General features: G+C 39.7%; 1 protein-coding gene, 2 long non-coding RNA genes and 1 other non-coding gene across 4 annotated transcripts; all 4 read right to left on the bottom strand.

Annotated features, from left to right (window-relative positions):
* Positions 1-38: 38 nt before the first annotated feature.
* Positions 39-1,229, bottom strand: LOC112196183. Its single transcript, XR_002935021.2, has 3 exons — positions 1,114-1,229; positions 903-983; positions 39-461 (listed from the first exon to the last, which is right to left on the bottom strand). It is a non-coding gene; the product is annotated as an uncharacterized LOC112196183 (long non-coding RNA).
* A 2,116-nt stretch (positions 1,230-3,345) lies between these two features.
* On the bottom strand, positions 3,346-5,915 carry LOC112199331. The gene is made up of 4 exons (XM_024340362.1): positions 4,486-5,915; positions 4,257-4,326; positions 4,042-4,103; positions 3,346-3,958 (listed from the first exon to the last, which is right to left on the bottom strand). The coding sequence occupies exons 1-4, from the start codon at positions 5,913-5,915 to the stop codon at positions 3,346-3,348; spliced, it is 2,175 nt and encodes a 724-aa protein (XP_024196130.1).
* Positions 5,916-8,871: 2,956 nt separating this feature from the next.
* LOC112197601 lies at positions 8,872-9,886 on the bottom strand. Its single transcript, XR_002935714.2, has 3 exons — positions 9,797-9,886; positions 9,577-9,638; positions 8,872-9,082 (listed from the first exon to the last, which is right to left on the bottom strand). It is a non-coding gene; the product is annotated as an uncharacterized LOC112197601 (long non-coding RNA).
* A 572-nt stretch (positions 9,887-10,458) lies between these two features.
* On the bottom strand, positions 10,459-10,946 carry LOC112199330. The gene is made up of 3 exons (XR_005809788.1): positions 10,846-10,946; positions 10,671-10,758; positions 10,459-10,554 (listed from the first exon to the last, which is right to left on the bottom strand). It is a non-coding gene; the product is annotated as an uncharacterized LOC112199330 (transcript).
* Between the last annotated feature and the right edge of the window lie 1,473 nt (positions 10,947-12,419).

Below are 12,419 nucleotides of genomic sequence, written 5' to 3'. Positions count from 1 at the left end.
TAGAGTCTAAAGTGTTCTGGCAGATATTTTACCTGCAATAATTGCCATTGAACATCTCTCCCTCAACCCAAAATAAGAAAAAAAATGTTCATCCTTATCAATGCCTTCTTTGTTTATACTAGAGGATGAACTTCCCCATCACAAAACTAGTACTTACAAAGGAAAAGAAATAATAGGGCATAAGACATGAGGATAACCGATAAGTTAATTAACTAGAAGGAAGTGATAAAGGGAACAAGAACAAACACAAATTACACTCCACCTTTGGAAAATAAGAAGTCATCCACTGTTGTCGGTTGTCCTCAGTGCATGTTTGTTTGCATAGCTGCCAATTTAGGTTGATACTTCTCATTCTCATAGCTGGTTCTTATGGAAAAAATTATTTAGGGAGGCAAGAGTGGACTGGACAACTCCATTAGAGAGAAGTGACTTGCTAAGAGAAAACCCTAAAAAAAAAACACCTGATACAAAGAAAGTATAAAAGGTTACAATGACACACAACTTATGAATATAAATTGAAAAAAAAAAAGTAATCAAGAAATCATCATAGCAGGCTTGTATATAAATGCCAAGTTTATTAAGTGTCATAAACGAATGAAGAAAAAAATGTTGGGGAAACTTCTTTATCAAGTCACTGCACCACTGGTTTAAGATAACTCTAGATGCAGCTAAAACAAATCCTATCCTCGTAAAATTGTAGAAAGAAAAGTTACGTAAATTTAAATCAGTAAGGAATTATAATGCAAATGGCAATCGAGGAATTGACTATCAATCAAACAGGGTATTGATATATTTTTATTTTATATTTTTATTGCACTGCAGGTCTTCCTTAAAGCCTGAAGTATATTTCTCCACTATCATGATCACTTTATCTTCAACGAAACACAGCAAATAACCCATACATGGGAGAGGTGATTGAACTACTGTGACTGGATCTTCAACCACTCAGCTTCATCTGATCTTCCCATTAAGTATGATAGAACCTGCTAAGATATAATTTATGCCATTAGGTAGGAAAAATTACGATTAGTTAGTGCAATGGAAATCTGGTTAAAGTCTAGTGAAAGAAGAAATCTGAGAAGAGAAGAAAAGATGGTGGTTTGAAAAGCTTACCCCGCTTTAGGGATAAATCTCTGGCAATTGGGAATTGATTAACCTCGTAACTTGAATGAAATCAATTGATAATACATTTTCCTCTTGAAATGTGACCAGGCATTCTAGTTTAGTATGCAGGCCATTACGTAGCTTCACCACACTGAGTTAAGAAAGATGAAAAATGAGACATAATAAGAAGAAATTTGTAGGAAAAAAAATAAATAAAAGAACTTGGTCAAAAAAATTACAGTCATGTTCTGGGATGTGAGAAATCTTGGGCCAGTCTCCTTGGTGCATCTTTCCTTGAGCAGGGGACATCCCTCAATGTAGAGCTTCTTTAATTTGGTGAGGCTTTTCATAGCATTCAGTGTAGGTAGATACTTGAGATTCTCTCAAAGCCAGATATGTAGTCTCAAGAGATGTAAGATTTCCCAACCATTCAGGAAGAGCCTCTAGTCCTATAAACTTTCCTATCCAGAGAGTTTTTTAAAAAGTAGAGTGCTGAATTTGCCGGGGCAGAGACTTTAGCTTAGGCCACCCCACCAACTCTAAGCGTTCAAGTTGTAAATCATGTGGTGGTGGGAGCCTTAGTTTGTCTGCACATGGTTTCCCCGTACATATAATTTTGTATAAATGTGGTTTTCTAATAGATTGCCATGCTTTCCTTATCATTTTTAACAATATGGATGATAGAAGCAAAATTAGAAGGGTGCTACATAAGATCAAAAGCATTTCTTGTTTCAGCCACAATAAAATATCACTGTGCTGCATTGTAGGTTCAATGCAAGGGATGTCTTGCATGTTAGAATGAATAAATTAACTTTGTTTTCTCATGACAGGGCTGTATCCTATCTAAAGACGTGTTTCTTGTTTTGCAGCTCAGGACAGAAGAGATATGTTGAAGGAAATTATGAGCAAGGGTACAAGTTCACTTGGCACAGCTGTGCCGAGCGAGAGAGAAATCAACCGCCTTGCTGCCAGATCAGATGACGAGTTCCGGATGTTTGAGAAAATGGATGCCGAGAGAAGGCAAAAGGAGAATTATAGATCTCGCCTAATGGAAGAGCATGAGGTTCCTGAGTGGGCATATTCAGCACCTGATAAGGTTACAGCTTCCAGCCTTCCAAATGATTTGATTATAGCAATGTCTCGGGAAAGCGGCCAAGAAAGGAGGTACGTTCTTATGCTGATGGCCTTAGTGATTTACAGTTTATGAAAGCTGTAGAAAGTGGAGAAGATGTATCGATGTTTTCCGGTAAAGGAAAGAGGAAAAATCTTTTTCCTTCTAAGAGCAGTGTTGTACCTTTGAATGAAAATCTGCCGGTGGTCAGTGGAAGTGAAGAGACATATGGTTTGACCCCACCTTCAAAGAGACACAAGTCTGAAGGACCAAATATAGTGAAACACGAAAGTCATGCAGGAGTTTTCAAAATTACTAGAAAGAAGAGATCAAATTCATCCTCCGACAGTAAAGGCCGAAATTCCAACGGAAGATGAATTGGACGAGGTTGATTAAATTGACTCATTTAATACCTGAGCATCGCTGTAGCTGCTGACATTGTACATGGGTTTAGAGCAGTGAACAACTTTCAGCTAACATGTCATGGCATAGTAAACGGGTGTCCTGCCTAATGCCGACTTAACCTCTGCGCATTATGGTTCTTTGTGTACTCACTGGTCTGATCTTGGCCCTATCAGCTGCAACATGAACTCGTTCAAAATTATCAAAAGAACCTTTATTTCTCATTTATGGTAGGTGTACCGATTCATAGGAGAAACTTTTTTTTTTTTTTTCTGGTCTGAGTAGGAAATACTTTGCGAATAGAAAATTCTATTATGTTGATTGATTTGGTTTTGCATTAGTCGTAGGAGATACTTTCAGTTTTCCAGCGGTGTCCGTGAACAATTACTTGAATGTTTTACCATGTTCTTAGAATCTGGAATAAGAATTAATCTACTTCTGCTAGCCATGGGCAAAAGCTCTCTACCACGAGTTCAAGCAGTTCTTATACTAAGCTTGTTTTGAAGAAGCTTCCGGGAATAGAGTGAGATCGTCAATCGAACTTGCTGTAAAACCTTCAAATACATGCTAGTTGCATTTAAGGATCTAAAATTATAATCTCTTTCTAGCCTGATTGTTGTTCTACCCTTTTCTTTTACTGCATCTTTACCACCTGCAGCAACTGGTCATCCAAGAAACCAACATTGTATATTTTTTTTTTTTTTTGAAAATAAGCTTCATTGAATCAATTAACGATTACAATCGTTTCGAATGACATCCCTTATAAATTCGGGAGCTATGCCAAACCAAGTTTGGCTATCACTATTTCTTAAGGCATGTGAAGCAAATCCATGAGCTACTGTATTTGCTTCCCTTGATACATAATTAATTCTATAACCACCATGATTTTGCAGCACTAGTCTGATCTCATCAAGCAACATACTCATTGTAGATAAATCCGGTTCAGTTGAATGCACAGCTTGAACCAATAAAGAGCAATCAGATTCAAACAGTACCTGCTCATGCTGTAATGCCACTGCCAAATTGATCCCTTCCTTTAACGCCATCAATTCTGCATGGAAAGGCGACGTTACTAAAGGGAGAAGTCTAGCAGCACCAACTTGAAAAGCACCATTAGCATCTCGGATCACAACTCCAGCACCCCCCTTTCTTGTTGCCGGCTGAAATGCACCATCACAATTAACCTTCACCCAATTCTCTTGTGGTCTTGTCCATTTCACCAATTGTCTCCTAATATCCGTTGGCTGCACATTTACTTTTTTGAACTCCTCATACCAACCCATAGTGAGCAACACAGCCTCAGATGCATGCTGTTTCTTATGTTCCCATAATTGACTGTTCCTGTTTTTCCAAATCCCCCATAAGAGCATCAAACACCTAGCTATCTGCTCCTTTGTCAAACTATTGATATTGCACCCAAAAACCAATCTATAAAATTGTCGCCCGGCCCAGTAGGCAGCTGTAAACCAGCTCTATGCCAAACTTCCTGTGCATATGGACACTCAACAAAAACATGCAAGCTGTTTTCCAAAGTATGAGGACACAATAAACACCCCATCTCTCCATTATAACCTTTAGTACTCAAACCCAACCGTGTAGGAAGAATATTAACTGCTGTCTTCCATGCATGTAGAGCTACCTTGCTAGGTATTTTAGCATCCCATATTGCCTTCCACACTGCCTTATAAGAATCAACAGGTGGTGGGGGGCTAAAATTAAACCCAAAGCCAAATCACGAGCAACAAAGTATGCACTATTACGTAGTAAAGAAGCCCTTCTTGTGAAAATGCCAAATTTGTCTATCACTCTGTGCATGCCGTGTCAATGGAATGCTCAATATCAAATCAATATCAGTTTGGGTAAAGTACCTGGCAAGTAGATTTACATCCCAACTTCGAGTAATAGGGTCAATAAGCTCCTCAACAAAACGGGGTGCATCATACGGAGGAGGTGAAGACGGCCCTCTGGGGTACACATCTGGAATCCAATTATGATTCCATATCTCAATACGCTCACCATTCCCAACCTGCCATCTGAGGCCCTGTACTAACACCTGCCTAGCTTCCACAATGCTCCTCCATGAAAATGAGGGTGTATCCCCTAAACCAGCTGTGAGATACTCACCATTAGGAAAATAAATAGCTTTATACAATCTAGCTATCAAGGAATTTGGATTATGTAGCAACCGCCAACTTTGTTTAGCCAACATAGCCTTATTAAACCAATGCAAGTTCTTAAAGCCCATACCACCCTCCTTCTTAGGAACACATAACCGTTCCCAAGATCTCCAGTGAATTTTATTTTTCTCCTCTGAATCCCCCCACCAGAAACCGGCACATAACTGATGCATATCATCACAGAGACCCAAAGGGAGCATATAGCAGTTCATCACATACATTGGAACAGTTTGAGCAACAGCTTTAATTAGAATTTCTTTACCTGCACCGCTTAATAATTTGGCTCTCCAGCTGACGACTTTCTTTGTAAGTTTCTCTTTCAAGTAAGCAAATGCAGCTGTTTTTGATCTTCCAACATGGGTAGGCAAGCCAAGATATTTCTCATGTTTATCCACCCTTTGCACCCCAAGGATATCTGCCAGATACAATTGCCTGTCCATACTAACATTCTTACTAAAAGCGACATTGCTTTTCTGTAGATTTACTCTCTGCCCAGAAGCTATCTCGTAGGCATATAAAATATTTCTGAATTGCTGACATTCCTCTTCAGTTGCAGCGCCAAACAAAAAACTATCATCTGCAAACAATAAATGATGCAAAAGCGGTGCAGTAGGAGTAACCTTGATACCTTGAATCCATTGCTGCTGTGCAAAAAACTCAATCAGAGAAGACAACCCTTCAGCACATAAGATAAATAGATAAGGTGACAATGGATCACCTTGTCTAATACCCCGAGATGGTCGAACATAACCCCGGACTTCTCCATTCACTAAGAAGGAATAGCTGACTGTTTGAATACTAGTCATCACTAGATCCACCCACTCTGCTGCAAACCCTAACTTTAAAAGGATCTGTCTCAAAAAATTCCACTCCAACCTGTCATACGCTTTACTAATGTCAAGTTTTAGAGAGAAATACTCCTCCCCGCTTCTCTTCTTATGCAGAAAATGAGCCACCTCAGTGACCACTAAAGTATTGTCAGAGATCAATCGGCCTGGTACAAATGCACTCTGTAGTGGAGATATAACCTCTCCCAAAATCTTCTTCAATCTATTGGCCAACACTTTAGAGCAAATTCGGTATACCACATTACATAGTGCAATAGGCCTTAACTCAGTCATATCTTTCGGGTCCTTCACCTTGGGAATAAGGGTGACATGAGTAAAGTTCACCTCTCTGATAAGATTTCCAGACACCAGAAAAGAACGTACTGCCCTACAGACATCACTACCTACAATGTCCCAATACTTCTAAAAGAAGAAAGGAGACATGTCGTCCGGACCCGGGGCCTTGGAAGGATGCATCTGAAATAATGCTGCCCGAATTTCATCATCTGTATACGCTGCCAATAATTGCTGATTCATCTCAAATGTAACTTTGGGATGGACAATATTCAAAATCAATTCCAAAGCTGCCTCATTTGTGCCTTCCGTAGAGAACAAGTGACGATAATACTGAGTCACTACATTCTCAATATCATCTGGTTCCGTTACCCAAGCTCCATCTGCATTCTTCAACCTCTTGGTCGTATTCCGTTGCCTCCTGTTTGATGCTCTTCTATGAAAATAAGTTGTATTCCTATCTCCCTCTTTCAACCACATTGCCTTGGATCGTTGACTCCAAATAGTTTCCTCCTCTGTCAACATCTCCTGTAACCTGCCATTTAATTCCTGCTTCTCAACATTCATCGCAGCATCAAAGGGGGCTTGTAACAGTTCATCCAGCCTCGCCCTAATAGTTCGCATCTCCGTCTGTCGAAAGAGAAAAGTATTACGCTGCCATGTAGCCAACTGCTTCCCTGTTTTCTTAATTTGCTGACAAACCTTTTGCATAGGGTCCCCTTCAGTAGCCCCCTGCCATCCATTCTGAACCACAGCCTCACAATCACTATGCCGTGCCCAAAACTGTTCAAATCGAAAACTATGCCTCTTCCGACTTGTCTGCGTTGCAGAGTCATTACAAATATCAATCAAGAGTGGACTATGATCAGAGGAACTCGGGTGAAGGTGTGTAGTGCGTGAATGCCTGAACAAATCGCGCAACTCCACATTCCACAGACTGCGGTCTAGCCGTTCCTTCGTCTGATGATCAGACCATGTATACGGGCTGCCGTAAAACCCCATATCAATCAGAGAACAATCTGTAATGGCCTCCCGGAAAGCTTGCATCTGCCCAAGCCTCCGAACCCCGCCGCCAGACTTCTCATTGCTATCCATAATCTCGTTGAAATCACCGCACAGCAGCCACGGTAGATTTATCTCCGCCGCCAACTGCCGCATCAGAGCCCAAGTCGCCCTTCTGTCCCCGGTTTGAGCGAAACCATATATACCCGTAAGCCTCCATTCATCAGGTGAGCCTCTTACCCCCACAGTCACGTCGACATGCCGTATGGAATAGTTTCTCACGTTGACTGGAACATCATTCTGCCATAACAGTGCCACACCCCTCGAACCATTCCCTTTGGGATACCCCAAACACTGGTCAAACCCGACCTTGATTCTCAAAGTTTCCAATTGCCTCTTATCACAGAGAGTCTCGGAGAGGAAGAGAATGCGAGGTTTCTCTTGCCTGATTAAATCGATCAACCCTCTGCGTCGATAGCAGCCTGCAATGCCTCTGCAATTCCAGGCGAGAACGCGGTAAGCCATCAGGTACCGCCTTGTGCGCCGCTGTCGTGGCGATACTCAGAGCGCCGTCACGACTCTGCTAGGGTTTTTGTTTATATATAGAATCATAAATTATTGCCCAGCTTAAACCAACATTGTATCTGAGTGAAAGGCTAGAGCAATTCGGATATCAATTTTAAGCATATATTGGCTTCAAAGAACAAACCATGCAGATTGTTAGATACAATGTACAAAATTCAAAATGAGTGAGCAAGCAAACTTGATGATAACTAGAACCACATTAAAAAAGATTTCACTTTATCAGTTCTGATTTATTTCACTTGCCCTTATATATGGTTAACAGCAGAAACTGTTAAAAGAAAAGGCAGATGTGAAATCACATAGAGGGAAGATTAGTTATATACTCGTATCCCTTTATAACATGCTCGGAATTTCAGCAATTTGTATTCCTAGCCCAAGATCGTACCCATTTTTTTAAGAGAAAAACTAGAATCATAAAGAACACCACAATCAACAAAGACAGGGGCGGCCTTGAGGGTGTGCAAGCTGTGCCACCGCATAAGGCCTCCCAAAATTTGAGGCCTCCGACTTCGAGTTTCAAATACGGATATGTAGGTATAAGTCAATATATTGAATTTAGTTTCCAAAATGACAACAAAAGCAAGTGTAGTGCAGCTGGTAGGATGGCAAATGCGCACGCGCCATCATTCCCTTTATTACAGCTTCGAGTCGTGGGCTCAGTTTCATTCTTTTTCCTTCCCTTTTTTTTTTTTACTTTTCGTTTCCCTTTTTTTTTTCTTTTTTCTTTTCTCCTTTTCTTTTTTAATCTTTCTTTCTTCTTTTTTCTACTTTTTTTCTTTCTTTCTTTTTTACTTTCCTATTTTATTATACCCATTCATTTTCTTTAAGTTATTATGCAACAAACATAAGGACTCGGTTAAATTTTCGCACTAGGTCTCTGAATTCTCAAGACCGGCCCAGAACAAAGAGGCAAGGTTTTAACGTGTTTCACCCTATTTGTCCACGGCAATAGTCCACTAATGTCAAAATAAAATGTTCATTGTTAAGTAATCTCGTACTTTCTCACAACCATTCTCAACTGAGAACCCCAATTACACCCAAAGCTCACAACCACTTGATCTCTCAGTTCTCTCCATGAAAATTATCAACCAACATACTAACGCCCAAAGAACATAAGAATATTTTAGACTACCACAACTGATGCCATTTTTACCTAGACAAAGATAATTGCTCGAATCTCAGAAATACGGCTTGATACTTAAAAAGTATAAGAAGTGCCGAGAAGCTCAAAGCTCACAATAAGCTCCACAACCATATTAGAGTAACTCACAAACAAGCCTACGGTACCAAATTCTCCAGGTCCTCCAGGACTTGTTTGTAGCCTATTTGTTAATCTTTCATGGAGACACCAAGAGAGCACAAGAATGTGATATCTGACAGGAGGTTCTTCATATAGCTCGCAGATAATAGAAGGTTTGTTTCCTAGAAACCATGCATGCTTGACTAAATGGCTTATCCAAGATGCAGATGGAGTTTGTTCTCAATATAGGGCAAAGTTACCAGCCTTTGCGAGAGCCAAACAAACAGCAACCACCTGAGATCAGAATTTGATGGTCCAATTCCTTAATCCTTGGGACAATCTGAGTAAGAGAGGATAGGAGTCAGAGTGGACATTAGAGAAAATAAAAACCATGTAATTCCCCAAACTGACTGAAACAAATTGATCAAAAATGTATCCAAATGCACATAGAAGAAAACATTAAATCAACATAAAAGAAATAGTTTGCAAAGGAAAAACTTATCCAGAGTTTGACCTCAGATAAATGAATGGTATCATTATGTAAAGGTGAATCATTATTGTACCACAAAGTGCTACTTGGAAGCAGATGATTTTAGAGATTGGAAATACAGAGAATAGTTGAAACTAATAAGAGGTAATTGATGTTACATTCTATTTTGCTAAGTTCAGTATACAAGATGCTTGATACTTAAAAGTTTATGAAACACTAGACAACTAAGAAAGAAGAAAAAGAAAAGTCCATCAAAAGAGGGAAAATAAAAAGAATAAAACAGAACATGAGCAGCATAACATTCAATGAAACAAATACACGCATAAGATAGAGAACTGAAGTACCTGAACTTGGTTTGCACCATGTCAAGTGAAGCTGTTCTTCCATTTGAGCAGGATAGAGCTGCCTGGTGAGAAATTACAAATGATGCCAAAACAATTATAAAGCCAGAACTGCAGTAAGTAAATAGCCTATAGAACAGAGTACAATGCATTTGAAAACTGGTGAATCAAATTAAAGAGGAACACTAGGAAGGAAGAAGAAGTAGGGGATTGAAAAGCTTACAATGATTTTAGGAACTAGTTAACTTAGAACATCAATGGAAGTAATCATGCACAACTGAAATTTCGAGCACTCAAGGCACATGTTTCATCTGGAACTTGAACCCCATGAATATCTAGTTTAAGGAGGCCTCTCATAGCTTCAATGCAGACCTGATTTCAAAAAGACGATACGTCAGGTTACAATGACTATACAACTTATGAATAAACTGAAGCAAAGTAATTAAGCAATCATCCTAGTAGGGTTGCATCAATAAATTCCAAGTTCATTATGTGTCATAAACATCAGAAGAAAACAATGTTGTGGAAATTTCTTTATCAAGCAGTGCACCACTGGTTTCAGATAACTCTGTATGCAGCTAAAAGAAATCCAATCCATGAAAATTTGTAAAGGAAAGTTCCTTAGTATTAAATCATCAGGGAATTAAAATGCAAATGGCAATCGTGGAATTGACTATTAATCAAACAGGGTATAGATATATCATTGAAGGTCTTCCTTAAGGAATGGAACATGGCATCCAAACCAGCACAACATTTCATGTAAAAGATGTGAAATTCTAAGTTTATAACAGACTAAAATGATTTCTAATAGTATGTCTACCTCCATGAGAAAGCAAATATGATAAAATTAGATTGAAATGATTAAAGTATATTTTTCCAGTATCATTATCTTCAATGAAACACAGCAGACAAGCCGTACATGGGAGAGGTGATCATCAGCTATTCAGCATAATTTGATCTTGCCGTCAGGTACGATAGAGCCTGCCACCATATGATTTATGCCAAAAGGAAAAAGTAGGATTGGTTAATGCATTACTGGTTAAAGTGAAAAAAAAAATGTGAAAAGAGAAGAAAAGACGGTGCTTTGAAAAGCTTACCCTGCTTTAGGTGGAAATTGATTAACCTTGTAACGTGTACAGACATTCTAGTTCGGTAAGGCAGGCATTGCGTATCACCAATTGCCAACTGAGTTAAGAAGGATGAAAAATGAGACATAATAAGAAAGAGATTTGTAGAAAAAAGGAAATAAAGAGAATGTGGTAAAAAAATTACACTGAAGATCTGGGATGTGACAAATCTTGGGCCATTCTGGGCTAGTCTCCTTGGTGCATCTTTCTTTGAGCAGGGGACATCCGTCACTGCGGAGCTTGTTTAATTTGGTTAGGCCTTTCATAGCATTTTGTGTAGGCAGATACTTGAGATTCTCACAGAACCAGATTCTTAGAGACTCAAGAGATGTAAGATTTCCCAACCACTCAGGAAGAGCCTCTAGTCCCTTAAAATCACTTATCCAGAGTTCTTTTAAACAAGTCAAGTGCTGAATTTGTTGGGGCAGAGACTCGAGCTTAGGCCACCCAAACAAGCATAACTCAACAAGTTGTGAATTAGGAGGAAGATGAAAATGAGGGAAGGCGTCCAGCTCCTCCCAAAACGCACCAATTCGGAGCGTCTTCAAATGAGTGAGGTGGTGAAATCCTATTGTGCGCACATATTTTAATTTCAACGACCGACCAAGAATAGATTCTATAGTACGGTAATGCTCCTCCGATACAGACAAATACGCATCAACACCATGAGAAATTTCCTCCTCCTCAAGGATAGATACTGACAAGGATAGTAGACTAGAGCAATCAGTTATATACAGATCCTCAAGAGAGGTGCAGAATTGGAGCCCACTCGGTAGGCTTAATAAACTCCAACAACTATCAATCTTCAATTCTCGGAGAGATGTGATGCCCTGTGTGATTGGAATTGATGTTAGATTGTAACAATCCTTTATCTTCAATTCCTGAAGAGAGGTGCAGTAGTTGAGCCCACTTCCTAGGCTTGACAATTTGTCACAACTTTCAATATTCAATTTCCGGAGAGACGGCATGCCCTGTGTGATCCGAATCGACTCTAGGCTGGGACAACCATCTATCATCAACTGTTTGAGGCAAGGAAATACCTTCACGACCTCTCCTCCTTCAGCTGATATCCATGACGGAAATCTAGCACCCATGAAATGGTAAATGTTCAAGCTTTGCAAGTTACCATGAGGTTCCAAGCCATCTAGTACCTCCATCTGGTTTTCATTAGGTACCTCATTGTCTGTCCATGCAAATGTTAACCGACTTAAGTGACTCTTGTGCACCAAGCCAGCCTTCTTTGCTTCTTCTCCATCCCTCACATGTTCTAGCCCAATAATAATCAAGTGGCCTCTCAATTGGTTCAACCCACCCAACTCCTTAATTGCAGGACCTCTCTACTCACCCACATTAAAGAAGGGCAATCTTCGGAGATTAGTTAATCGCCCCAAAATCCCAGCCTCAAATTTCATTTCCTCACCAAAGTAAAAATGCCTCAAGTTGATCAAATTTTGAATCACCTTCGGACACTTTTTAAGATTCCAAGGTAATCTCAATGTTTGGAGGTTATAGAGCTTGCCAATAGACTCTGGGAGTGCTTTGATTTTTGCATCAGAGAGATCTAGATATCTCAAGTGCTTCAGCTTGCTAAGTGAATATGGCAACTCCTGATTCTCAGTCTCACAAAAACTTAAGACACGTAAAGCTCTAAATTTTGGAAAAATGGTATTAGAGACCTCCCCGATATTTGAAAAGAATGAGCGCAGTCTTGATATACTT

This window comes from Rosa chinensis, chromosome 4, assembly GCF_002994745.2.
Source record: "Rosa chinensis cultivar Old Blush chromosome 4, RchiOBHm-V2, whole genome shotgun sequence".
In the NCBI taxonomy this organism is placed as follows: domain Eukaryota; kingdom Viridiplantae; phylum Streptophyta; class Magnoliopsida; order Rosales; family Rosaceae; genus Rosa; species Rosa chinensis.
This window is presented reverse-complemented; position numbering and strand designations above follow the sequence as displayed.